Genomic DNA, 27852 nt, shown 5'->3' with positions numbered 1-27852 from the left:
GCGTCACCTTGCGTTTCTGCCGGGGTGCGGGTGTCGCCGTCCGGTCCTTGGGCTGCAGCCTGCTCACAGTGTGGATGGAGCAGAGGTGGCGAGTTTCGCCAATCACGATGAAGTCATTTCTGCCTGGGTCCCCAACGTGTGTTCCCACTTTTCTCCATAGCAGAATCCTAGCACCTCCTTCGCTCTTTCTGCCTCACAGCTGTTGTCTTGTCTGAGCCTCCCTGGTAGGTGGGCACAGAAGAGACTGCTGCTCTCGGATTCCTAGAGAACACAGCTTCCTTAACCTCACAGAGCCCCTCGTGGGGAAGCCAGGAGCAGTATGCGGAGTCTGACAGTGAGGTGTGCAGGCTCTGGCTGTGGCCATCCTCTCCAGCCTGGTCTCTCGGCTTCCCTCCTCTGTGGGACAGAATGGTTGCTGCCCACACTCTCACGCCCCCATTCCTTGGCCCAAGCCTTTGTCCCAGCGTTCCCTTGTCCTGTTTGCCTTTTCCCAGCCCTGAGCAGTGCTGGCCCCTGAGCCCAGAGCTGAGGTGTTCCTTCTGTGGATCCCACAGCACTGGCATCTGGTATCTTGCTGAGCTCCCTGAGAGCAGAAGCTGCTTTATTACCCCTTGCAGCCCTTGAGCTTAGATCCGGGCCTGGTGTAAATGAGAGCTGAGGGAACACGTGACCTCCCAGCACCACCGCAGCTTTCGCCAGTCAGTCTGGGCGAGTAGCCAGAGGTGGGGGAAGCACGCCATTTCTGCACAGCTAAGTCTGGGCTTTGAAGCGTCTTCCCTTGGCCTTGTGGTTGGCAGCTCTATCCCCACAGCCCCTGTAGGTAACTGCAACAGGGTGCTGGCCTGAACTCAGATTCAGGTATTACTGGCTGTTGCTTCAGTACTTTTTATCTGCTTTAATTATCATTTAGTTTCCGTCAAGGCCCTGAGACATAAGTCTTAGTACCCTTTGTTGTCGTTGAGAAAGCTCATGCTGAGTGGTTAAGACTTGCTCAGAGCTAGGATTAGAACCCTGGGCATTTCCTTGTAGGTCAAAGGCAAGTTTAGAAAACTGCTTTGGTGGTTAATTTTTTTTTATGCTTTAAGTGTTCTGTCTGTGTTTGGCTGTGCTGGGTTTGCTGCTGTGCGCGGGCCTTCTCTAGTTTGCACGAGCAGGGGCGCCTCCAGTTGCCATGCACAGGCTTCTCGTCCTGGTTTCTTCTCTTGTTGAGGAGCCCGGCTCTAGGCTGAGGGGCTTTAGTAGCTGTGGTTCCCAGGCCCTAGAGCACAGGCTGGTTGTGGGGCCTGGGCTTAGTTGCCCCGCAGCATGTGGGGCACTGATTTTCCTGGACCGGGGATGGGACCCATGTCTCCTGCATTGCAGGCAGATTCTTCACCATTGAGCCACCAGGAATCGCCTGCTTTAAAGGATGTCTCCCCAGCATCACCAGTGACGTGGAGGAGAATGCCGAAGAACACAGCTCTCATCTGTGAAGTCGGCTTCTGAGTGACAGCCGTCTGGGGACGGCAGGGGCCCTCCCACTTTCCAGATGACAGTGGTGGACGTACAAGCAGACCCAAGGTCCCTCAGCCGCACCGGAGCCTTGAGAGGCCTGAGGACACTCGTCACAGGCCAGGCAGGCCCACTGGTGTCCTCTGACATCCTGTCCTTGCCCCCTAACAGCAGATTCTTTTGTGGTGGGTGACATGTTAAAGAGCTGGGTTTTAAAAGATAGGGCCGGCCGCCAAGGCAGTCAAGGCAGTTCTGCTCTCTGACCCAAGGAGGTGAAGCTTTGGCGAGGCCTGTGGTTCCTTTGGCACTTCCAGCCCAGCCCAAGGGCAGAATTTCCTGAGTGGCTGGACCTCTCCCTCAACGAAGACACTCCTGCCCCTGCTGATCCACTCACACAGACAAGCCCCATGGGACGGCAGTGTTGATCTTTGGTGCAGGCCAGGACCAAAAGTTGTTATGGAAACCATTTTAATACTAGGAAAACGTTTTTAACCAATTGCCCGAGGAAGCTGTAGGGCCTGGCCTACCTCCCACAGAACCAGGGGTCCCTGGGGACCCACTCACGGAACCACAGCTTGTGCCCCTGCCCCTGCTCAGCATGGCAGTGCGTTTGGTCCTTCGGCTTCTTCCCTCTGCCTGGGAAAGCACAGAGCCACCACCGAGGTGGCTGTTCCCCGTCTTGGGGTGTTCTGCCACATCCCATTGGGAAGGGTCTATGGGGGAGGCATCCCACTTGTAGGATACTCTCTACATATCAGGTCGCGTGATTATTTTCACACATAATCTTGTTGCACTTGAATCAATAATTATGTGTTGGTAAAAGTGAAGTCGTTCAGTCGTGTCCAACTCTTTGCGACCCTATGGACTGTAGGCCACCAGGCTCCTCCGTCCATGGGATTTCCCAGTCAAGAACAGTGGAGTGGGTTGCCATTTCCTTCTCCAGGAGATCTTCCCGACCAAGGGATTGAACCCGGGTCTCCCACATTGTAGGCAGACACTTTACCGTCTGAGCCACCCGGGAAGATGTGTTAGTAATTGTCTCCATTTCACTAGTGTGGGAACGGAACTCGGGGAGTGAAGTGACTTGGCTAAGGTCATATAACTAGTTAGTGACAAAGTCAAGATTTTGAACCCAGGCAATCTGGCTCCAGAGCCACTTTGCTTAAAGTAGGAACCAAAAGCGAGGACAGTTCTGTTGCTAAATAGTCACACTGATTTATAAAGTTCCCTTCGGAAGGAAAGTAACACATACGAAGTTGTAAAGACAGACTCTTAGAGCAACTTTCCTTCCAGCTTTTGGTCTGCAAAGAGAAGGCATCGCGGGGTGGGTGCATCACCCAGGAAGTGGGATTGCTGATGTGACTGGCTGCTATAGATGAGCAGGGTAATGTCTGTGGATGACTGGATTTATTAACTCTGTGTTACTTAGAGTTCCTCTGAATTCTGCCACTCCTTTCCTCCACAGTGCTTTCCCTTCAGAAGCAAGATCTGAGGGTGGATGTGAAGGGAAGGGAGTGGTGCTTTGGGTTTGGCCAGTGGTTTTGTGAAAAAATGGGAGAGCAGAGGGCAAGGTCATGAAAACAGCCTGCCTCTCTCGGGTGTTCTGATTCTAAACTGACAGCATCTCTCCTGGGAAGAGGGTGCCCCCGACATGAGCACTGGCAGGGCTATTAGGCCTGGAAAGGCAGCACAGACAGACCCCGGAGGGAATTTCTCCAGCCTTCTGCCGAAGAGAAAGCTTTGCTTTTGTGAATGCTGCACAAACTACAAATGCAGTTAGGGAGCAGCCACTGCTGATTGTACTGTGCCTGACAGCCCAGCCCAAGGCCCAGGACGCCTCTCACAATGGCTCAGAGCAGCCGAGATTCAGCTCGGTGTCCTTCAGTTTGGAAACAGGGATCATGATATTCACAAACCATGTAACGCGTTACCCCACTCTGACTGTACTTGGCACAGCGTGCTCCTCCCCAGGCCAAGGTGGGAGGGGCAGGGAGGGGGGACCACTGAACCAATTCAGAGATCAGGGTCAGGTTTACATGCCTGTGAAGAAGGGACAGTCACTTAGCTTGAGCCCGTGGGTCCACATTCCAGCCCAGGGCAGTATGGGAACCTGGCCCCCTGCCTGGGATTAAAAGCACCCTGACATCAGTCTTCACAAAGGCAGAAAATGGACACAAGTGTGCCCTTTGTATAAGGAACTGGGAGCAGTCTGGCTGTCAGCGGACACTGCAGTCTGACACGGAAGCACCAGTAGATTTGAATAAATCCCTGCAGATTGGAAACTTTGAAGGCCTTCGATTAAGGAAGGCAGTTCCACACCCATGCATTCTCCCTTTCTTCCAGAGGGGAGGACAGCTTGCTGGCAGTGCCGCAGCCCAGCCAGGGCTCCTTGAGATCCTGAGGCAGCAAGGTGAGCAGGTTATTAAGGGCCACGTCCAGACTGATGAATGAGGAGGCTGGCAGGAGCCAGGGCTCATGGCTACCCGGCAGCTTCCACAGTGGTGGTCTTTCCCATCTAACCTCTACCAGCCCATAAGAGGGAAGGGAGAAAGAAGCCAAAGACAGCCTCAAAACACTCGTCTGCTCTGCTCAGCTGGAGTCTGGTTGCACGTACTGGTCAGTATCTCCACCTGGCTGCATCGCTAGATCCTACTTCCAGGGTGTGTTAGGGATGACGAGACAGCTTCTTGGTCGTCCCGGACCCTCGTCTTTCTCAGTATCTGTCCGGGTGGGGCTGGCGGCAGAACCCCGCAGCACTGCCCCCCAGAAAGCAGGCAGTCCTGGCCCTGAGGGAGGTAAGGGGCCCGACAACTGGGCTTCATGCTGACGGCTACAGGCCCCTTTCTAGACTTTGGCATTAAAGTCTTGTTCCTCAAGTTTGGGGTGAGAAAACGTTCCTTCGTGAGTGTTTGGAAGTACACTGGAGATCTTCAAGTTGGCCTCAGTTCACCTTTCCAAGTCCAGTCCAGCAGCTGACTGGACTTGATTTTTTTATAGAACTCGTAAGATCTTGAGCTTTTCCTCCCCTGCAGAGAGGCACTGCCCCCAGTAAAAATAAACCAAAGGGTATTTTTTTACCCAACAATGGAATGTCAACACTGGCAGGAACCTCCTCCAGATGAAGAATTGGACCCAGAGAGGGGTAGTGACCTATGCAATGTCTCGGAACTGGGGGTAGAGCCAGGGGCTCTGGCGTCCTTGCCCAGAGTTATAAAACATTGGATCCTCCATGAAAATAAATATTAAAAATATTATCACCAAGTTACCAACAGTCCATAGTGAGTAGGCCTTATTCCCAGTGCCTCTGCCCCAAAGGCAGCAACGTTCTCTAACTATAGTCTAAATCGCTTAAAAAATTGAAGAGCCATAATGTTCCATTCAGAATGCAGTCCCGTTAGGTGACAGGCTCCACTGCATGGCCTAAAATTAATCAGTGTTTATCGGCTGCATAGAGGATGTTGTAGTGGGATGTTTTATAGAGCAGGTACACGGAGGGGGTGGCAGCCTCGGGGAAGACGTGGTGGTTCAGGGCTGTGTCCATCTCGTCCACGTACTCCACCTGCAGGGCGATGTTCAGGGCCTGGGACAGGGCCGTGATCTGGATGTGGTCACACTCCATGGCCATGGGCTCCACCTCCTGCAAAAGCCACACGGAGAAAACAACCCAGTTGAGGATGCAGGCCCAGCACTGGACGGGTGAGAGGTCCCACCCTGGCTTTTTGCCCAGTTGCAGAGCTCAAAACCTCAAAACAACAAGTCTTGAGGCAGATGTCGACATACGCATTTTCTAGAGAAGGAAACGCAGGCTCAGTGAGGAAGGAACAGATAGAAATCACCAGAATTAAAAGGCTTAAATCTAAATCTTTTTGATTCTGGTCTCCTCGTTGTATGTCAGAGGAACACACTACTTTAAAGAATCTGGAGGGGAAAGCAGGAGTTTTTCAGCTTGGGCTTTCTAATGCATAAGGAACCTCAGAGCAGAAGGGGACTCTTATCATAACGGGATTTCAAGCTTAGGTGCTTACAGAGTGGTGGGCGAGCAAGTGAGCAAATCAGTGGAGACAGGCAGAGATGGTGACAAGCTGGCTAGTGAGTCCCAGTAACTCAGGCAGCTGCCACTTAGCTCTTGCTGATGGTTGCCAGGCAAAATAAGGTCTGGGGAACTGGATCTTTTGATTTTTCCAGAGAAATCCAGACATCCATATAAAGACTGCCCAACGTTTAAATGTTGGCAGTCCTTTCAGGTAAACACCACACATCGTAAAACATGTCCTGGAGCAACGATGACTCTGGGGTTGCTCCTCTGTTTATTTTGTAAACAGTAGTCCAGTCCAAAGGCCCTTTGATGAGACAATCTGAGGCTCAGAGAGGGAAAGCGACTTGCCCAAAGCCACACAGCTCAGGCAGCTCAAGGAGGATCTGTTCAGTTGGCTAATCTAATCCAATGCTCTGAATTGCAATGTAGGCGTGACACCCCAGCACCCTGGTTAGGGAATGTCAGTGTTCAGGTCTACTAAGGAGAGAGGGCTGAGAGCAGAGCCCAGGGCTGGAGGCCACATCCCAAGCCAGGGCCCCGAGGACCTACATGAGTGCAGAAGTCTTTGATGTCCATCTCCTCGTCAATGAAATGTCGGAAGAAGTCTGCGCGGTTCCTGATGAAGGCAGAGGTCAGCAGGCGCAGGAACTGCACGATTCGGTCCGAGAAGCTCTGGTCGTTGAACACCTTCAGCAGGCTGGACACGGAGCCGTCCTTCTCCACCAGCTCTACCACGCTGTAAAACTGCACCCCGGGCCCTCAGTGGGGGGCCGGGCAGGCCCCGCCCCTCCCTCCACTAGCCTCCCTCCTTGAAATCCTCAAGTTGAGGCCCCAGAATCAAACCATCAGAGATCCCGCCAGAGCTAAGTGACAGGGTTAGAGACACTCTGTAGTGAGTCCCTTGGCCCAGAGCTTCCCTCCTCACTGCCGTGACTGCGATCCTTACATACAGATTCAGAAGTGAGAGTCCTCCATCCCCACACCGCCCTCACTAGTGGGGTCAGGGGGGTGAGGTGGGGAAGAACGCTGGGGGAAGTTTCCAGCCTGACAGCTACCGTTCCAAAGGAGGTGCCTCCTCCCAGAGGAAGGACAGGGCCCTGGGCTCCCTGTCCCCTCGATGTCCCCACAAGCAGCAAGCAACCCTCAGTCCTTGGTCTGCTCTGCCAGCGAGGAAGGCCGGGCCCTTCAGCCGTCATGCCCAGGGTTAACTCACTGCGTTGAAGAAGTTTCGGAACTTGTGCTCCTCGAAGCCAGCCGCCAGGAGGTCGTTGGGGGTCTGCAGTACACGTTCTTTGAACCTGAAGGGGAAGGCCGGTGCTTTCAGGGAGAGGCAGGGGGTCGCCGCTGTGACCGTCAGCTGTCACCTCACTCCCCCCTCCACCCCCACACACCTGAGAGTCACCGGAGGTGGGTCATACACCCATTTCGCAGATGAGGAAATTGAGGTACCACCCATTCCAAAATATATTGATTCTATCTTTCAAAGGTCTCTTGACTGTCCCATGGTTCCTGGGGCATCAATACCATCTCTGGCCTGGCTGCGCCCAGCCTTCCCTCCCTCCTAGTCCCCACTCCACAGGGACCATAAGAGTGACCTGCCGCAGCCTTCTCCCTCAGGTCACAGCTTCTCAGCACCGGGGTCCTGGAAGGGCCCCTGCCGAGCTCACCAGCCGCATCTCCAGTCCAGTCCACAGCCTCCCTCATGCCCTACAGCCACTCCCCATTCGCATCTTCACCCCTTAACACCCACTGTCCCCTCGGCCAGGCGTGCTCTTCTCAGAGATGGGCTGAATGTAAAAAACATTGTTTTTTAAAAAAACAAGAGTATCATCTATGCTTATGAGGTTATCATTGTCTTTTGTGTGTGGACGGTGGAAATATGATCTGGACTATAGTGTATGGTGCATATCTCTTCCCAACTCCCTGTTCAGTGAACCCATGATGGTAGCTTGAAAAAAATAAAACAAATCATGACAAGAGGATTTAGACCACAGACATCAACTCACACCACAGATCAGGCCTCCCAGCCAAACGGCCATTAAACCTTTGCCAGCACTGACCTCCCTGCCAGATCTGGTCCCGGGAGCCCTCCCTCTTGTCACTGTCCCCACTGCAGGCCACCTACTGGCACAGCCCCGTCGGGGCCTGTCCTGACCCCTGGGGACGGCGAGGAGCTGCCCCAGGATGCGGAGTTCACAGTCCGAGGGACTGGTCCACAGGAGGGACGCCTGCCACACAAGAAGGGCCGAGTGCAGAGGCTGGGGGACCAGCTGGCTCGGGCCTAACTGCAGCCCGGCCCCTGGGAGGGAGACCAGGCTCCAGTGAGGACGCTGCGGGGGTCTTCACGAGGGACTCAAGGCACAAGGAGAAAGGCCTGGGAGGCGTAGGCGCCCGGTGGGAGGGCGCGGGGAGGAGAGACTGGTCTGAAGCAGAATCATCTCATCATCTGGAAGGTGAGGCACTTTTACTTTTGCTGCAAGGCAGCCTGCCCCTGGCTGGGCCGGCATCTCTGAGCCCGTTTCGGCCAGGCAGGTGTGGGAAGGAGCGCGGTGCGGGGGCCTTCAGCCCTGCTGCTGAGTCGCTCTTCGGCTTTATAAGGCTCCCCTTCTGTGCAGGGTGGGTGATGGGGACAGGTCTCCATGGCAGGCTGTGAAGACCTCTCTGGCCACTGTTCCCGTGAGGCCGACATGCACAGCTCGGCTCCCGGCTCTCCTGCCCGCACACCCTCCCATCCCCGGCCATGTGCCCATCACATCCCCACGCTCATTCCTCACCAGTGCCTGCGGGCCTCATAGTGCCAGCCCTGGTTGTCACAGAGACACGTGGGCCCAGTCTAGTGAGGGACAAACACTCGGGGCAGGACTCCCGCCCCGATGAGGTGAGGGAGGGGAAGGAGGATAGTGTAAGGACTTGGAGCGTGGGACCCCTCTTGACTGCACACTTGCCTTGTGCAAGTCATGTAACCTATCCGAGACTCAGTTTACTCATCTGTAAAATGGGGTGACACCAGCCCACTGGTGTGAAGCCCAGTGGTACTTCCCACTGGACCCCACCTGGATGGCTCCCAGGCATTTTGGACTTGGCAACGTGGAGCTCCCGATCTCCCCTGGCATCCCTGGGTGGCAAGGGCTTCTCAGTCCTGGTAACTCGGGTCAAACGCCCAGCACTCAGTCTTGACTCTCCGCTCACGCGTCCCACTCCAGCCACGAGTGGGTCCTGTGGTGCCACCTCCGCCCGCTCAGGCCACCTCTACCACCTCTCCTGTGGGCGCTCCGAGGTCACACGCCTGCTGCTCTCAGACGCCATCATTTGTGTGTGTGCCTCGTTTTTCCTGCACACAGCAGCCTGCTCGGCAGGCCCTTTGCACGGCCAAACCCTCTGTGGCTCTGTCTCATTCAGGCCAACATTCAAGGTCCACTCAAGGGCCCATGAGGCCCTGCCCCACCTGTCCCCACTATGTCTCCAAACCCTACTTAAAACTGCAGCCCCTAGCCCTGCACAACCTGGCAGCCTTGCCTGCCTGATATTTTTCCTGCAATGCTTCCTGCCACCTGACACATCAAGTACTGTCCGTATCCACTGTCCCTCTTTCCCAGTTAGGATGCAAGCTCGACGGGCAGAGCGCTTTGTCTCCCCCGTTTGCTGCTGCGTCCCCGGGGCCCACGACACAGTCGGCATGTGGCACCCACTTGGGTGATGGCTGCAGGGAGCAAGGGTGCCCCAGAGGGAGGGTAGGGTAGAAACCCGGCTCAGCAGAGGAGCTCAACCCTGTGCTCGTGACCCGCGGCCACTCCGCACTCTTCCCTGGTGTGTGTGCGGGAGGGCGTGACGAGGAAGCCCGAGATCTCCATTGATCCTCGAAGGGCTGCCAGCCCTCCAAGGTTAAGGAAGCGGGTCTCAGCATCTTGCTACTACTCCTTGCTACCCAGCAGCGGCAGCAGCTTCTCCGGGAGCTTGAGAGAAATGCAGAGGCCCGGCCTGGCCCTACAGAACTGGAATCTGCATCTGAAGAAGATCCCAGGGGGTCTGCACAAAGATGACATCTGAGAAGCCCCAAATTAAGCCAAACCCTGGGGATTGAAGGGAGGATCGTGTCCCAGCCACATGATAGAGGGACCTGGGACGGCATCAACTCCAGATCCAGGCTGACTGGGTAGATGCCTGGTTACACACACTCACTTCAGAGGTCAGCTGAAGCGATCCAGAACAACGGGCAATGCGTCTTTGTTTTCTCCTTGGAATGAAGCTTCAAGAACGCACCCAAGGCAAAACTCACCTCACCCAGGCACACTCAGATCAGAGAGTTGAAAGTGCCCGCTAGGTCATTTGGCCCACCCCCAGCTGGCCCCTTGGCTGCCCTCTCTTCCACCACAAGGGCCGCTGGGCATCCCCTCGATGTCAACGCCTCCACTCACTCCCTGGGTTGAGCAGGCAGCGCTGAGGCCAAACCCTCGCGGAGGTTCAGGGCCGATGGACACAGCAGAAAACACAGCCCGCCTAGCAGCCCTCACGCGGCACTCACTTGAGGATCTCCCTGCTCTTGCCCAGGAGAGACTCCAGGTAGGAGTAGCCCAAGGCCCGGTAGAAGCAGTTCCCGTCCCCCTTGGTCTTGCGGATGGCGGTGAACCTTTTGCTGAGCTCCTGTGGGGGACAGAGGAAATGTGGGCATCTGTACCAACAGCAGCCCCATCAAGTCCTGTCAGAGGCGGGGTCCCGCCTGCCCCAGGCAGGATGCTCCCTCATCTGACTGGAGGCCCTCCACAGTGTCCCAACCGTCATCCCACAAAAATAAGTATATGCCGAGTGCGACCTGCGTGAGGCACTGGACAGGGAGCTGTGCCCCGCTCTGAGGAGCCTACAGGCCAGGGGGCTGATGGACATTCGGACGACTGTCACAGGAGGACAGGGGACGCACCGGGGTGCCATGGAGCAGTGGCATCTACACCAGACTTCAGCAGTCCAGGAAGGCTTCCTGGAGGAAGGGCACCGAGAGAAGCGGTATGCCTGGTGGGGGCAGCGAGGGCGCACGCGGCTGTGAGATGGGCCAGGAGGCTGCAGAGGCAGTAGGAAAGACTTCCTCGGACATCGCCAGGCAGTCTGGCCAGCCTTCCAAGCGTTTCTTAAGAGGTGTGGCGTCCCCACGGCACCCCCTCCAGTTCTGCTCCGAGCTGTCAGCTTCCGCCCTGGCTGCCTCCTGGGCCTGCCTACGGTCAGGATTCTGACGGCCCAGTGTGGTTTCCAAGGGGTCAGGGAGTCCCTGCTCCCACCAGGGTGGAGCTGACGGCCCCCCAGAGGCAGGCCGTAGGGAGGGGTGTGCTCCCTGGAAAGCCAGCTCATCTCCAATGGATGAGATGTGCGGCCCAGCTCTCACTCCTGCCCCAGGAAGGGTTCCCGGCAGCCAGAGGAGACAGTCCTGCCAAGTGCAGGCGGCCAGAGGGCAGCAGGGGGACACCCAGGTTCCTCCTAGTCCTGTGATCGTTCCTGCATCCTTCAGCCATCTCCCCTCTGTCAGAGTCTGGCCAGGGTGGGCCTTCTCACCAGAGAGGTGCTGACAGAGTGATTACAAATACTACTTTTATGAGCTCAGGCTGCCCGGCCCGAATGCCAGCTACTCCATGTATGCGCGGTAAAATCATGGACCGACCACTTAATTTCTGTAACTCGGTTCCCTCAGCTTTGAAATATGGGTAATTAAAAGTCCTGATCTTGCAATGTTGTAATGAGGTCCAAAACTGCTGGCTTTTTTTTTGCAACTAAAGGATTTCTCACTAAGGTAAATAGGTCCAACATTGCAATATCCTGGGAGCCCTTTAATTTGTCCAGGAACCTGGTCCAAATGCAAAACCTTTTTACCTTCAAAGTGTTACCTTTGTCTCTGCTCCCAACTCCAGCCCATTTCATCTAGGCTCCCCTCCTCCTGACTCTCTGCCTTACCTGGATTTTCCTCTGGTAGATCCTGTTTTCAGGATGATCCCGAAGAATTGATAGAATGTCACATTTTTCTGATATTAGGTTGAAAGATGTTTCACTCTGAAAGACAGAAAAAGGAGCACAGCTGTGACAATTTCAAAAGCAGCTGCAGGACTTTCTCCAATAGAAAGCTGACGACCTGCTGGTTGCAGCACACAGTGAATGTTACCTTCCCTGGATAGAAGCACCTGGAGTATGTGACTAGCAGCCCAGATGCCAGGGTCCCTGGCAGGAGTCAGGGTCAGTCCCATCGTGAAAGGGGTATCATCTTGTAACTTCTTTTGTTTTAAATATTTTGGAAATATTTATTTAGTTGGCTGTGCTGGGTCTTAGTTGCAACATGCAAACTCTTAGTTGTGGCATGTGGGATCTAGTTCCCTGACCCAGGATCAAACCTGGAACCCTGGAATTGGCAGTGCAGAGTCTTAGCCCCCGGACCACCAGGGAAGTCCTTCATCTTGTAATTTCTGAACTGACTCATTTACAGACTGTAATACATCAGTGCACAAAAATAAATGCAAAATGGTTTAAAGACTTAGATGTAACAACCGAAACCATTAAACTTCTAGAGGAAAACATAGGCAGTATGCTGTTTGACGTTGGCCTTAGTAGTGTTTTTTTTGGATCTGTCTCCTCAGGCAAGGAAAACACAAACAGAAACAAACAAATGGAACTACATCAAAACAGAAAGCTTTTCATCCAGGAATCTATTTCCTGTCTGTGTAAATTTGCCTCTTCTGAACATGTCATACAAATAGAATCATATGATTGGTCTTTTATGACTGATTTCTTTCACTTAACATAATGTATTTAAGATGCATCCATGTTGTAGCACATGTCAGTACTTTTTTCCTTCTTGTTGTCAGATAATATTCTACTGTATGAGTATACCATATTTTGTTCCATTTGTCAGTTGATGGATTTTGGGGTTGTTTCTACTTCGGGGCTATTAAAAATAAAGTTACTCTGAATATTCCTGTTTAGAAAAAAAAGCTTTTGCACAGCAAAGAAACTTTCAACAAAAGGAAAAGGCCACTTACTGAAGGGAACAAGATATTTGCAAATGATATATCTGAATAAGGAGTTAATATCCAAAATATATAAAGAATTCATACAACTCAACATCAAAGACACAAACAACCCAATTAAAAAATGGGCAGAGGAGCTGCACAGACATTTTCCCAAAGAAGACATATGGATGGCCAACAGGTCCATGAGAAGATTTTCAACACCGTTAGCCATCAGGGAATCAAAACCACCATGAGATATCACCTCACCTCTGGGAGAATGGCTGTTATCAAAAAGACAACAAATGACAAGGTTGGTGGGGCTTCCCATGTGGCTCAGCTGGTAAAGAATCTGCCTGCAATGCAGGAGACCTGGTTTGATCCCTGGGTTGAGAAGATCCCCTAAAGAAGGGAATGGCTACCCACTCCAGTATTCTGGCCTGGAGAATTCCATGGACTATATAGTCCATGGGGTCACAAAGAGTTGGACACAACTGAGCGACTTTCACTTTCTAACAAGGTTGGTCAGGATGTGGGGAAAAGGGAACCCTGGTGCACTGCTGATGGAAATAGAAATTGGTATAGTCATTAAGGAAAACAGTGTGGAGATTCCACAAATTAAAACAGAACTACCATGTTATTCCACTTCTGGGTATATATATCCAAAGAAAACAAAAGCACTCATTCAATCACTACATTCACTGAAGCACTATTTACAATAGCCAAGATATGGAAGCTACCTAAATGCCCATCAATAGATGAATGGATAAAGATGTGGTATATAATATGCACTGGAAAATTATTCAGTCATAAAAAAGAATGAAATATTGCCCTTTGTACCAACATGGATGGACCTAGAGATTATCATACTGAGGAAGTTAAAATACTGAAAGACAAATATTACATGATATCACTTGCAACGTGGATTCTAAAGAAATGAACAAACATAACAAAACAGAAACGGTCACAGATACAGAGAAGGAACAGGTGGCTGCCAGAAGGGAGGGCATTGGGGGGGGAGAGAAACAGGTGAGCGAGATTAAGAGGTACAAGGCAGAAGAGAAGAGTCACGGTGTGAAGTATACAGTGAGGGGAGCATACGCAGTAATTATGTAGTATCTTTGGTGACAATAGCTAAACTTACCACGGTGATCATCTTGAAGTATAGAGAACTAGTGAATCACTATGTGGGGTAACAGGAACTAACATAGAGCTGTAGGTCAATCATACTTCAAAAACAAACTCAGAGAAACAGAGATCAGGTTTGTGGTTACCCGAGGCAGGGGTGGGGTCACAGAGAACCAGAGGAAGGTGGTCAAAAGGTTCCAGTTACAAACTTCCAGTTGTAAGATAAATAAGTACCAGGGATGTAATGTACAACATGATAAATGTAATTAACAGTTGTATATGAACGTTGTTAGGAGAGTATAATGGCACCCCACTCCAGTACTCTTGCCGGGAGAATTCCATGGACAGAGGAGCCTACAGTCCATGGGGTCGCAAAGAGTCAGACATGGACTGAGCGACTAACACCAGAGAGTAAGTCCTAAGCATTCTCATCAGAGGGTAAATCTCTTCTAGTTTTTAAAGTTTGTGTCTTTACAAAGATGAGGGATGATCACTAAGCTTGCAATCATTTCATGATGTACGTAAATCAAATCTCTGTGCTGTATACCTTAAACTTACGCAGTGCTGGATGTCAGTAACACTGGGAGAAAAAAGAATATAGTAGCTCAAGTCTACTGAGCCTCCATACTATAAGGAGGCTCCATGACCCCTTTGTCTTCTCCTAGCCTTCCTGTCTCACTCATTCATTCCTTCTTCTATTCATCCAACACCCAATCAGTCTGCACCAAGCACTGTGGTGTTCGGTGGCTCAGTGGTGTTGGAGCCGGAAACACAGATGTTAGACCATCTAGCACCACCTACTGGTGACAGTTCATATCGCAGCCCAGCTCTGAGTGGAGGTCAATTTCCCCCTACGGAGAGAAACCAGGGCTTCTAGAGGGTGGAGAAGTCACCTAATGGCAGAAGGAAGAACCAGGGCCAGGGGAAGGGCAGGACACGTCTGTTCTAACAGCTAATCTCCCACAGGCTTGTCTTCGCCTCAAGTTTTTCCTGCTCAGACGAGGGTTCAGGTCAGTGGGAGCTGCACCCGTCTCCAACCCCGCCCCCACCCCGGAAAGGCTCTGACTTCGTCAGGAAAATAATGCTAAAATATAATGTGAAAGCCACTTGTAGTTTGTAGTTAAAATAAGTAGCCTTGATGAGAACCTACCGTATGGCTCAGGGAACTATACTCAATGCTCTGTGGTGGCCTAAAAGGGAAGGAAATTTTTTTTAAAAAAGGGAATATATGTATACTCATGAAACAGAAGTGGATGTTTTTTCTGGAATTCCCTTGCTTTCTCCATGGTCCAGTGAATGTTGAAAATTTGATCTCTGGTTCCTCTGCTTTTTTCCAGCTTGTACATCTGGAAGCTCTCGGTTCACGTACCGCTGAAGCCTCCTAGCTTGAAGGATTTTGAGCATAACCTTACTAGCGTGTGAAATGAGCACAGCCTGTATAGTAGCTTGGACATTCTTTGGCACTGCCAAAAAATAAGTCCCATTATTTACCTACCTACCTCAGTAAAAAAAAAAAAAAAAAAAGGCTTGTTTTTACACACAGCTGACTTAAAATGATGGCTTGGGTATTTTTAAACGATGGATGATGACAAAGAAGCACAGCTGGATCGAACAGCGCTGGCACTTGGACTGCCCCCAAATAAAACCCAACAAATGGTGAGGGAAGAGGCACAAACCCAGTTCTATTTGATGAGCAATTTCTGAGACGATGTCACTGGCAGAGTGGAAAGCAGTATAAAGAATGAATCCTAAATATGGAGCGACAGGTACTGGGTTGGCCAAAAACTTCGTTCGGGCTTTTATAACATCGTATGGAAACACCTGAATGAACTTTTTGGCCAACCCAGTATTTCAGGTGGTAGGAAGCCGCCAGTCAAAACGAGAAAGTGAAAAGTGGGTGTGGAAGGGGGGACAGGCCTCACACCAGGGAAGCCTACCTAGGTTTTCCACTTGCCACAGTCGTATCATTTTTGCAAAGTTAAATAACAAATTTACTTAGGCTATTTAAAACAGTCAATTTAAAAGGAAAACATTAAACAGCAGTTTGGGGGTGGGGAGGGGCTCACACTTGGGGTTCAAAAGACCCACCGTCAGCACCAGGTATTTTGTCAACTTTCCCCCTTTACCCCTCATGCCTGTTCCCATCCTGCCATCCCCCAGCCTTTATAGGTATTCCCTATGATATGTCTTTCAATATGTATGTCTTTTTAAAATTGTGGTAAAACATACATATCACAAAATATGCCACTATAACCATTTTTGAATGTGCAATTCAATGGTATTACATCTTCTCAAAGTGAAACTCTACCCAGATGATGCTAGTGGTAAAAAAAATTCGCCTGCCAGTGCAGTAGACACAAGAGACTTGGGTTCGGTCCCTGGGTAGGGGAAAATCCCTTAAAGGAGGAAATGGGACTCCAGTATTCTTGCCTAGAAAATTCCAAGGATAGAGGATCCTGGAGGGCTATAGTCCACGGGGTCACAAAGAGTCAGACAAGACTGAGCACATGCACATAAACCGTAACTCCCCTCTCCTCCCCCAACCCACCGCCCAACCCTGGCAACCACCATTCTGCTTTTTCTCTATTAATGTGTCTATCCTAGGGACCTCACCTAAGTGGAATGTATGTCTTTTAAAAAATACCAAGTTGTTTTATGTATGCATGCATTTTAAATGTGCAGACAAATTATTCTATAGGTATCGTGGCCTTTTCTCTTTACTCAATACTATTTAAGATCCACCCTTTTGGACAAATGGCGCTCAGGTAGGTTGCCCTGCCCAGCCGTGGAGCCTTGAGTTGGCTCCAGTGCCCCCTCGTGGCCCCAGGTGTGTTTACAGGGCCACTGGGAGGGGTGAGGGAGTTCCTACTTTGGCACTTTCGGAGTCTCCGCCTGGCACGTCCAGAGTGACTCAAGTCAGCCCAGATGGCCCCCGCCCCACTTCCCATAAGCGTGGCCCTGGTCACATGGCTGGAAAAACAGCCTCAGCTCACTGGCCCATAAACCAGGTACAATACTCTGGGTTTGACTTTGGCTGACTGTAATTGGTGGTTTTTTAAATCATGGCCAAAAATTTCCAGGGTGTTATGGGACAGGGACAGACCTCACCTGACAATGTTGTGTCAGACCTCATCAGGTCACTTAAAAGGATTTTAGCCTTTAACTGCTGGTGTGCAAACAGGTGCTAATGAATTAGGTCAGGCAGACAGCACCTCTACCCTGAAACAGTTTTGAGCTGCCGAGTGGAAGAATATATTTCAAAGTGGAGAAGGATGTTTCTCTAATCACTGGCTGCTCCCCAGAGACCCCGGGAACTAACCAGATGCACTAGAACGGGGGCTTGGTGTTCAGACCAGATCTGAGTCATTGTGGGGGTCCTCTCACCTCCTACCTTTGGAGACTATAGAACCAGCACGTCACCACCTACTGGGGTCCTGCTGACTCTGCCCTTGATCCCCACCCCGTGTCCGGACACCGCCCACCTCCAAATGGAGGGAAGGCAAGTTCCCCCCACTTCCCTTGGTTTTCTCACCAAAGCCTCTACACATCTAGAACCTGTCCACATAGCCCTAAGAGTTCCTCAACCAGCCTGAGCCCAGCAAAAAAACAGGTTGAAAAACAGCCCTCCACCTCTACCCCCATCCGTGGATCCTGCCCCATGAGGGCGGCATTTGAAGTCCCAAAGGCTTCCAGTAAAGATGTGACCCACCAGGGCCAGAGGGAGGGCCCATTGCCAGGGTGATGTCAGAACTCACGCCCCATAGCTGCTGCCTGCCCCCTCCCCGCCCATGGGAACCCCATGCGCCCAGCACTGTGCGAGCACCCCCAGGGACCCCCCAGGAGATAATGGGGTGACAAGGAGCTGCGGGGCAGGGAGGGGCCAGGCTGAAAGGACTGGGCTCTGGCAGCTCGGTCCCGCAGACCTTAAGGTTCTGACCCACAACCCGACGTGTGACCCACGCCCAACCCCTGCCCCTCCGGTGAGTTCTCCATGGGCCCCTCCTGGGACAGGTACAGCTCGGGGTTGGAAGCCAGCCCCGGTGAGCACTCAGGAGAGGTGATACGAAGCTCCACTGGGACGGGGTCCTTTGTGACTTTTGTCACCATCCTCCTGGAACAGCTGCTGCTCCCCAGCAGGCACGAAGTACCCGCTGGTTGATGCGTTTCCTTTGCTGGGAGGTCACCGTATGCCAGGTGCTGGGGATAATCTCACTTAAGCCTCACGGTAGCTCTATTTTACACATGGAAACCGAAGCCCAGAGACGTCAAGCTGTTGGCCCCAACTCACAGAGTGAAGCGATCCAGGAAGAAACTGGTCTCCCAGCATATTAAAGGTATTCCACAGACCGGGTGCCTTTCTGGCCCTCTCCCCCTCCACGAGGAGAGCCCACCTGGCCCTCAGGGGTGCTCTGTCGTCACTTCCTGATGGCTCCCCAACAGCCAGGCCTCAGGCTCACGCCTCTGCCTACACCGCCCCCCATGATGTACCCCGCGGTGCCTCTGTGGGCGGCCCAGGCTCTGAGGTGCTGGGGAGCCTCTCCTGGGTCCACGCTGAGGCCTGGTGGGCAAGGCCAGCCCTTGGCCTGCCTGACCTCCGTCTGAGGCTGCTCTGCTGGCGGGGCTGAGCCCGGGCCGTGAGTCAGCCTTGTTAACCAGGCCCAGCCTCCCAGAAGCCACACCTCAGTGCGTGGTCTGACCTCAAGCTACCACCTCCTCCGCGGCAGGGGCCAGAGCCTGCAGCCACCCCACCAGCCGGGCGGGACCCAGAATGCAGTCTGCCGCCCCTCTCAGAAGGTCCCCCTCATTTCTAGAGGCTCCCCGTGGCTTCAGACCTGGCCTTGCCTGCCTAGCGCTGGGGTCTCCACAGCCGGCCGTTTGCAGGGGCTGGAAGGAAATGCCTTTTTATCTGATTTTTATTGGAGTATAGTTGCTTTATAATGTTGTGTTAGTTTCTGCTGCACAACAAAGTGAATCAGCCATATGTATACATAGATCCCCTCCCTCCTACACCCCACCCCATCCTCCACCCCCTCCAGTCATCACAGAGCACCGAGCAGAGCTCCCTGTGCCAAAGAGCAGCTTCCCATTAGCTATCGGTTCTACATATGGAAGTGTATATATGTCGATTCTATTCTCCCAATTTGATCCACCCTCCCATGCCCCCACCACCCCACGTCCACATGTTCATTTTCTATGTCTGTGTTTCTATCCCTGCCCTGCAAACAGTTCATCAGTACCATTTTTCTAGATTCATATATATGCGTTAATATACAATGTTTGTTTTCCTCTTTCTGACTTACTTCACTCTGTATGACAGACCCTAGGTCTATTCACATCACTGCAAATGACCCAATTTCATTCTTTTTTATGGCTGAGTTATATTCCAGGGAATGCCACTTTAAATGCCTACTTTAGGGTATAATGTATGATGTTCCAACATATGGAATAATCAAACACTTTTACTGATGAGTGATCAAAAACATTTGGAGGCCAAAGATTTAGGGGCGTGCTAGTCCTAGTGCTGCGAAGTGGCTTCCTACTGCTGCTGTAACCAATTAGCATAAACATAGCGATTTAAAACCACAGGATTTATTATCTTACATTTCTGGAGGCTCAGGGGAGAACCCACTTCCTTACCTTTGTCAGTTTCTAGAAGCTGCCTGCATTTCTTGGCTTATGATCCCTTCCGCCCACGTCTCCTCACTCTGAGCTTCTTGCCTCTTAAAAGGATCCTTGTGATCACATCATTGGACCTACCTGGGTAACCCAGGGTGCTCTCCCCATCTCAGGACCCTTAATTTACCATACCTGCAAAGCCCTTGCTGCCATGTGAGGTACCCTAGTCATGGGTTCTGGGATGAGGATGCTATTACTGATAGTCTTCGGGGCGCTGTTACTCAGCCTACCACTCACATGCCCCATCTCTGCTGTTCAGTGAAGGGAATAAGGAAGACCCTACACCCGAGTCCCTACTGCCTCAGGTCACAGTTATCGGCTGGCCTTGCAGACAGCCTGGATTCAGACGCTGGTCCTCTCTCATCTGACACCTGGACTCTTAGCATCCTCCTAACGGTCCAGATCTTCATCTCCCGCCCTGACCTCTCCCTAGAGATCCAGCCTCAAACACCACCAGCCACCAGGAAGTCTGACCATGATCCCTGAATTACTGTACCCCTAACTGTCTTCTCTCTACACCCCTGCATCCCCTCCAGGTGTCACCAGATCCTCAAAAGCCCCTCTATCTGGATAAAACTCACACCAAAGACGTGGAAGGACTCTTCCCCTCCTCTTCCTGCTTCAGGTCTGCTCCTGTGTCTGGCCAGAGCTGCCACCATCTGCCCCCAGGGAGGTGGCACCAGCGTCTGCCCAACAGACCTCCTGGCTCCCACTCCCGCTCCCATCCCCACCGTCATCCACAGCATCCAGCACAGGCTCCCACCAAGCGAACCAAATGAGGGCGTGCCCTTCCCCAGTTCCCTCCAGTGGCTTCCTTCACTTGGGAAAACACTCAACCTTTGGATGACAACTGTCATCTGGCCTTGCTCCCCTCACTCTCCTGAACTCCAGCCCCAGAGACCCTCCTTATGTTCCTCCAACAAGAGGCACCCATTTCTACCTCAGGGCCTTTGCACATGCTGTTCCTGTGCATGGACAGATTCTCTGCCTCTTTCCATGTGTAATCACCTTCCTTGACCATCTTGTCTAAAGTTGCCCCTCCCCACAACCCCTACTGCCGTAACTTGCTTTCTGTCTTCAGCGGGTTCTCTAACATATATGTTCACCTGTTGACTTGCTTTCTATCTCCCTCCAAAAGAATGTCAACTCCATGAGAGTATGGACTTTGCTTGCCTATCATGACCAGATTCCCCAGTGCCTGCCACATAGTTATGCTCCCAAAATGCAGAATGAGTGGATGAGTGAAAAGATGGATAAGCTAGTCTCTGACTCCAGTCTGACCACTTCCGGCCCTCTGTCCACTCCACTGCCAGAGAGACCATCCAAATCAACCATCTCTTATTTGTCAAAAATACATTATGGTTCCCCCCACCACATTTTCAGAATAAAACCCAAACCCCATGGTGCAGCATGTGAAGCATGTGAAGCCCTTTACAGTACATTCATCTCTCCTCCCTCCATACAGACCGCTCACCATTCCCAGAATATCCCACTCTTAACCATGTTTCCAGGCCTGTAAGCACATATTTCCAGGCCTGTCCCACCCTGACAGGAATACACAATTCCCCAAATGCTTCCTGAAAACTCCTACACATCCTTCAATACCCCATTCAAAAGACCCCTTTATGAAGCCTTCCTTGACACTCACTGCTCCCTCAGAGTGCATGGGTTCCCGCTGTGTTCTCCAAGCCCTTAGGCTTCTTAGGTCATGACTGGTAGTTCAGGAATTGCTTGTGTCCAGTTCTGTCTTGTCTCAAGCACTGAGTTCCTGAAAGAGGGCAGGCCCTTGTCTTTCTCATCAATGCCCAGCCAAGCATGGGGCTGGACTAGGGATCCTACTGGGGGCTTGTTTGAAAAACCAAAGAAGAAAGCACAGAAGGGCCCTGTGGGTTTGCTAGTCACATCTGACCCTCACTCTTCCCTGAATGTTAAATGCCCCTTGAGTGAGCATGAGACCCCTCACTACCTACAACGTCCATCAGTGGCAGCCCCCAAGCCTTGTCCTCACCCAGACCACTGCCTTCCCAAAGGCTTCTATGTCTTCTACCTGGGACCTGTCCCTAGCTCAGTGACTTTGAAATGGATACAGAAAGAAAACACTATATGTTCCAAAGGCATTCTCCTCTGCCCACCACACACACACTCACCATCATCCACACCACACAGACTCAAAAACATCACCAGTGGGCCCACCACGGTGCCTGGCAAATAGTAGGTGCTCATTAAATGCTTAATGAACAGACAAGAACACACCCTGCACTGCCTCTGCCCCCATCCCCTCCCCATGATTCCCAGACAGACGTCTTGTTTGGTGAGTTAACCACTTCATTCCTCTCCAAGGCACCTACGCCGCCCGTCACAGGGCGGGGGCTGGTGCTGACTCTACCTGCCCTCTAACTTCTGTTCTCCTGAGTCCAGGGCAGACGGGAGGATGGAGTCAGAGGCTTCACTGTGCACCACGAAGGCCAGAAGATCAGGCCCCAGCCCCACCGCCCCGCCATGCTCTCAGCTACCCAGTGGTGACTGGAAGGCAAGCCAGCCTCGGCTCCAGGGTGGCTAAACCCATTATTACCCCAGCTCTGGCCACTCCCTTGTGGGCGATGCAGAAAGACCTCAGTGCCCTTCCAAGGAGCAGCAGAGCCAGGTAAACCCTCAGGCCCTGCCTGGAAACAGGAAGTGGGTGTTTCCAGGTGCTCCAGAAGCCCTCAGCCACACCCAACTGGTTTGTCCAGGACAGGCTGGCTCAGATGACCGGGCCACCCACGCCACACTCGGAACGTGTCAGACCATGACCAGGCTTTGACCTGTGCCCCAAGCCAGTGGCGGCCCGCAGCGGTCAGTGACCCATTTCCTTACTCAGACCTAGGAGGGAGGAGGCTGAGCACTAAGAACAGGCCCCTGTGCACACCCATTTCCAGAATTCTGTTGTCAGAGGGAAAGCCATGGCCAATTATCTGAACCAAGCACTCCATGCGCATCACTTCACGTGATCCTCACAGTGGCCCATTATACAGATGTGCAAATAGTAATGGGGAGGGGAAGCGACCACCAACGCCTCTTGGGTTTCCAGGGGGTGGAGGTGACATCACACCTCGGGGCTGTGACCACAGCCAAGCCCCCAGTCCTTGTCCTCTCCAGGCTCCCTGGAGCAGGGGGGGTCAGAGTTGATCAGTTTCAGGCATTCATCACACCTAGTCCTCGGCAGATTGCCTGTGCCCCTGTCTCCCCTCACCCCCAAGATGGACTGTTGTAATAATACAAAGGAATAATTCCTGGTGGTTCAGATGGTAAACAATCTGCCTGCAATGCTGGAGACCCAGATTCGATCCCTGGGTAGGGAAGATTCCCTGGAGAAGGGAATGGCAACCCACTCCAGTATTCTTGCCCAGAGAATTCCATGAACAGAGAAGCTTGGCGTGCTGCAGTCCATGGGGTTGCAAACAGTCGGACACGACTGAGCAACTAACACACACACACAGTAATACAAAGAGCACTGGACTGGGAATCCAAGTCCACCATAATCAGTCCCAGTCCTTCCCTGTCTGGGCCTCAGGGTCCCCAGCTGCCCAAGCCCTGAGTTTGGCCTGGCTCAGAAGGTCTCCGGGGCCCTTTCTGACCCCTAATTCACGTGCCTCACAACTTGAGACAGTCTCTCCACGTGGGTCCTAACTGCAAGGACCTTCTGTTGACAGGATGGAGAGGATGTCGGGCCACCCGTGGCAACCCCAGATCCACTCGTGGGGCTTGGGAGTGCGGAGGTCTCAAACGGCTGAGCCCTAGGGTGGGTGCGGCCATGAGCTGCGAACTAGGGGGGCTACTTAACGAAAAGGAGGCGACCCTTAGCCCTGGAGCCTCCCTGTCCCCGCCGTCGGAGCGGCACATGGGACACCAGGGACGAACGCGCCGGGGGCGGGGATCCTGGGGGCTGGGTTGGGTCCCCATCGCTGGCCGTCCACGGGAGCCTTCCAAGAGAGGACCGGGACTCCCCGGTATTCCTGGGGGCCCGAACGCAGCGGATTTGACACTGGGGGCTGAGCCTCGCGCCCGACCCCCGCGAGTGCACATGCGCCCGGGTGGCGACCCCGCCTACGGCGCCCCCTTCCCACCCCTCCTTCCCCGCTTCCCTCCTAGACCACTGACCATAGTGACCGGAGCCGTCGGGCCAGGTCCCGCCCCAGCGAGGAGCGATCCGGTGCGGGAGGGCGCCGCGGGAGCCACTGGCTGGCTCCGCCGTTGGGTCGGGCGGCGGGGGCCTCGAGGGCGTGGGGACGAGCGGCGAATACACCCGACCGCTCCGCAAACCAGAGGTTAGACCTCCACTGTGTCCCAGCAAGACACACGCCTCGCGATTGACGTCTGAAGCGAGCAATCAGAAGCTGGGCCACAGGACGTCACAGAAAGTGGGTGGGACTTCACGCGCCTTCAGCCTATGCTTTAGGGTCCATTTGACAGGGTACCGCCTCCTTTTAAAGACACAGAAACCTCTTAACTAGCAAAGGAGTTAGCCCAACCCAGAAAGACAAGTCTTCGTTTGTGAAGGCTGAAGGACTTTTGACCAAAACTGCAAATTGAAGTCTTCTAAAAGATTGGCTGTGCTATTGAGGTGGCTAAGTCACTTCAGTCGTGTCCGACTCTTTGCGACCCTATGGACTGTAGCCCGCCAGGTTCCTCTGTCCATGGGATTCTCCAGGCAAGAATACTGGAGTGGGTTGCCATTCCCTTCTCCAGGGGATCTTCCTGACCCAGAGATCGAACCCAGGTCTCCTGCATTGGCAGTCAGATTCTTTGTTGGCCCTCGTTAATTCATAATAAGGTCATATAAGTATAGTTTGCTCAAGATCAGAGGACAGGTGCTTAGGGAACGTGTTTTCAATAATATTAAGTTACTGCCTGCACGTGTAGCTTCTAAATAATATTTTACCCACTTCCAACTCATGAATCAGTAGGTTGCCAGGCCACCCAATTAATGTTTGTTGAATGACTGAATTTCTACGATCGTTGATTCTGTGCCTCTGGAATTGTATGGCTATATATGAGGCACAGACCATGAACCAGGCTTGGTTGACTCACCCTGTATACAAGCTCATTATTGCTGAACATCAAATAGACGAATATGTATCATTCAGAGATTCATTCACTAGTCCCTGACTGCTGGAAGACAGTGCTTTGGGAGGGGCGGGGAAGGGGCTCCAATGAATTGTATGTGCCACTTTTATAACTATTAATACTTCCTGGATTGTGTATTAATTCCCCCACCCCACTCTTACACATCTGCCCTTGGTACCAGGCTAGGCTCTCAAGTAGATAACATCTATATCTTCCAAGTGTGTATCACTTACTCGGTGGGGAGTTTGGGATCAACCAAGACTCAAGGAGAAATAACTACAAAAGCTAGTTTTTATTGAGCACTCAGTAAAGCGTCTGCTTACAATGCGGGAGACCCAGGTTCAATCCCTGGGTCGGGAAGATCTCCTGGAGAAGGAAATGGCAACCCACTCCAGTATTCTTGCCTGGAGAATCCCATGGACAGTACATGGGGTCGCAAAAAGTCGGACATGACTGAGCGACCTCATTTCACTACTATGTATCAAGCACCATCCTAAACTCTCAACCTATGTTATCTTAATTTTCTCACAACTAGTCTATGGTGGTAGGTTCTATTATCCCTGTTTTACAGATGAGGAAACTGAGGCATAGAGAAATTAAGCTACTTGCCCAAATTTACCCAACACATGGAAGGATTCAATCCCGGGCAGCCTGACTCCAGAGCTGGGTTTGAATTTTTTCTGAGGAGCAATGTGCGTGCTTGCAGGGCCTGTGTACTCCCCATGCCTTTTCTTGCACGTAGAGAGTTTCTGCTCTGCTTTTTTTTTTTTTTTAACAGCTGAGGAAGCCAGAGAGGTGACAGGCTCAGTGCAGGGCTGATCATCTAGGAAGATGCTCAGCTGGGATGAAACCCAGATTCTGACTCCATATCCAGTGCTCAGTGGAGACTGTGTTAGGGCGGCTTCACTTGGTGGAGGAATGATTGAGCCAGGTGTGGCTCCTGGGGGTGTGGCAGGAGACTGCTGAGAGGAGCAGGGAAGGGTCTGTGAGGGCATTGCCTGGGGCCTGGCCTCAGGCTTAACCCTTGTCAAGCCCACATCAGAGTCATTTGGGGCTTCCAGAAGGCGGGTTTCTAGGAGCCCTCATGCTGGATCATAGTAAGCCCTGAGCCCTTGGCCCATCTCCTTCTTCCCCCAGACCACAGCAGCTCCCAACCAAGCTGGCACTGGCCTATGGAAGGAGCACAGGCAGCCCTGGGCCCAGGCTGGCTCTAGACCCTGCCGCTCACGGCTGTTTAGCCTCAGGTGACTTCCAGGGCCTCTCTAGGCCACTGACTCCTCACTCAGTGAAGGAGGTGAACAACTTAGGCCATTAAAAATAGATGAAAAAATATTTTTAATAGTGAAGCTTTTAAACAAAAATACAATCTTACCCAGAATCTCAGTACTATGTGTAATGGAAAGTTTCCTCAACTGGGTCTTGAATGAGCAGAGGAAACATAATCTCTTTAGTCTGTAAGTAATCAGACTTCTCTCTTAAGAGTCCTTTGGACAGCAAGGAGATCAAACCAGTTGATCCTAAAGGAAATCAACCCTGAATATTCATTGGAAGGACTGATTCTGATATTGAAGCTCCAATACTTTGGCCACCTGATGCAAAGAGCTGACTTATTAGATAAGACCCTGATGCTGGGAAAGATTGAAGGCAGGAGGAGAAGAGGATGACAGATGGAGATGGTTGGATGGCATCACCAACTCAATGGACATGAGTTTGAGTAAACTCCAGGAGTTGGTGATGGACAGGGAGGTCTGTTGTGCTGCAGTCCATGGAGTCGCAAAGAGTCGGATATGACTTAGCGACTGAACAACAACAATAAAATCTGGTTAGAAGCAGGAAAAAAAAAAAAGCTTCCAAATAGTTGAGCCATTTTCTTTCGTTTTTTGTTTTGTTTTTTAATATCTACGTACTTATTCTTTGATCTTCATTGCAGGATCTTTAGTTGAGGCATGCCAAATTTTCAACCAGGGATTAAATCTGAGCTCCCTGCATTGAGAGTAGAGTCTCAACTACTGGACCACCAGGAAAGTCCCTAGCCAGTTTTCAGTCTGGGCTTGAGTTGAAAATGTAAACGGTCCTTCTAGGGGCTGCCCTGTGTTCTTTCTGGAATGAACCTGCTCCACTTCTGCCTTATCTCCTCTCTCCCTCACTTCCCCACTTCCTCAATACATGAGCTTAAGAGGCAGGCTTCAAGTATCCAGAACCCTCCCCGTTTTCCCCACCTTTAAGCCTCTGCTCCTCCTGGAATGTCCTTTTCACAGACTCCATCTGTCACAGTCCCCCATCCCTACCCCCGTCCTTCAAATTCAGGCTCCTCCTCCATGAAGTCTTCCCAGATTTCCAGGCTGGTCAGGAATTCCTCTGAATTTCCACCACAGCGTCTCTGTCCTGCTATGTCCTTATCCTTTCCAATTGTGAATTGGAGGGAACGGTAGGACATGGTAATTACAAGTGTGAGCAATGGCATCAAGTATATTTGTGTATGACTGCCACAGCATCACTCCTTGTGGAAAGCATGCCTCTCTGTTTCCTCATCTGTAAAGTGAGGGTGTCCATACCCATCTCAAAGGGCAGTCAGGAGGACTAAATGAGATGATCATGAAAAGTACTTGACACTGCACTTGGTATCCAGTAAGTGCCCCATATACGTGGCTTTACCCGGTGCTTACTGGGGCCTGAGTCTTGTTCATCTTTGCCTAAAGGGGACAGGTAGGGATCTGCATGTGGTAGGAAGGAGCCCCAAGGAGGTTTGTGTCTTTGCCAGAAAGAGGGGTCGTCTGCCCTCTGCCAAGTCGCTTTCCAGAGACTCTGGTGGAGAGTTCTCAGGCAGCCGTACCCCTGTCGGCAGGAGCTGTTTTAGTGCAGACCCACTTTCTGGTGCGTGTTGTCGTTGTACTGTTTCATGCACTTGCCCTTCTCTGCTCTGTGAGCTGCAGGCAGGGTGCTCTGCAGGAAGACCAGGACGTCCAGGTTTCCTTGCAGGAAGTCAGCTCCATCCTCCTGGCTGCTCCCTGCCCCCCACCCCTCGCATTAGAGCCTGCAACTTTGAGCTGGAAAATCTGAGATACAAACATGCATGCTGTTTCGCCGCTGGGGAAGATCAGAAAGAATCGGATCCCCCCCTCCCCTCCCCCACCCTTGGGGAACAGAGCTGTGGGCCAGCCCTGGGGTCAGTGGGCTTCCCTCGATCCCACTCTGAGGGGTGAGGCTGAGAAAGAGGCCTTTCTTGTTAAGAAAAGCTCTTTCCAGAAAGAACAATGGGACTTGAGGGAATTAGGGTATGGGGAGTAGTGCCTGGTTGAATAGAGAGTACTTTCTGGAATTGGGAAAGTGGTGGAATGTCCCAGAACAAGGGGAAGCCAAGCACCCCTCCCTGGGAGGAAAGTCCTATGTGCCTAGGGGGACGCCAGACCCTGGCCTGGCTGGCCGAGGCTCCTTTTG

General features: G+C 52.1%; 1 protein-coding gene across 2 annotated transcripts; it reads right to left on the bottom strand.

Moving 5' to 3' along the window:
• Positions 1-2686: 2686 nt before the first annotated feature.
• On the bottom strand, positions 2687-23650 carry OTUB2 (OTU deubiquitinase, ubiquitin aldehyde binding 2). Of its 2 annotated transcripts, none has more exons than XM_043921308.1 (6): positions 23449-23650; positions 11462-11557; positions 10050-10168; positions 6741-6825; positions 6077-6271; positions 2687-5128 (listed from the first exon to the last, which is right to left on the bottom strand). In XM_043921308.1, exons 1-6 carry the CDS (start codon positions 23449-23451, stop codon positions 4922-4924), a joined length of 705 nt encoding a protein of 234 aa, XP_043777243.1. In that variant the 5' UTR covers positions 23452-23650; the 3' UTR covers positions 2687-4921. The 2 variants fall into 2 exon arrangements, with proteins under 2 accessions (XP_043777243.1, XP_043777242.1); XM_043921307.1 differs by lacking the exon at positions 23449-23650 and adding an exon at positions 17921-17974.
• Positions 23651-27852: the final 4202 nt, after the last annotated feature.

This window comes from Cervus elaphus, chromosome 13 (assembly GCF_910594005.1).
Source record: "Cervus elaphus chromosome 13, mCerEla1.1, whole genome shotgun sequence".
Classification (NCBI taxonomy): domain Eukaryota; kingdom Metazoa; phylum Chordata; class Mammalia; order Artiodactyla; family Cervidae; genus Cervus; species Cervus elaphus.
The sequence above is the reverse complement of the archived record's forward strand: the minus strand, read 5'-3'. Positions and strand labels throughout refer to the sequence as shown.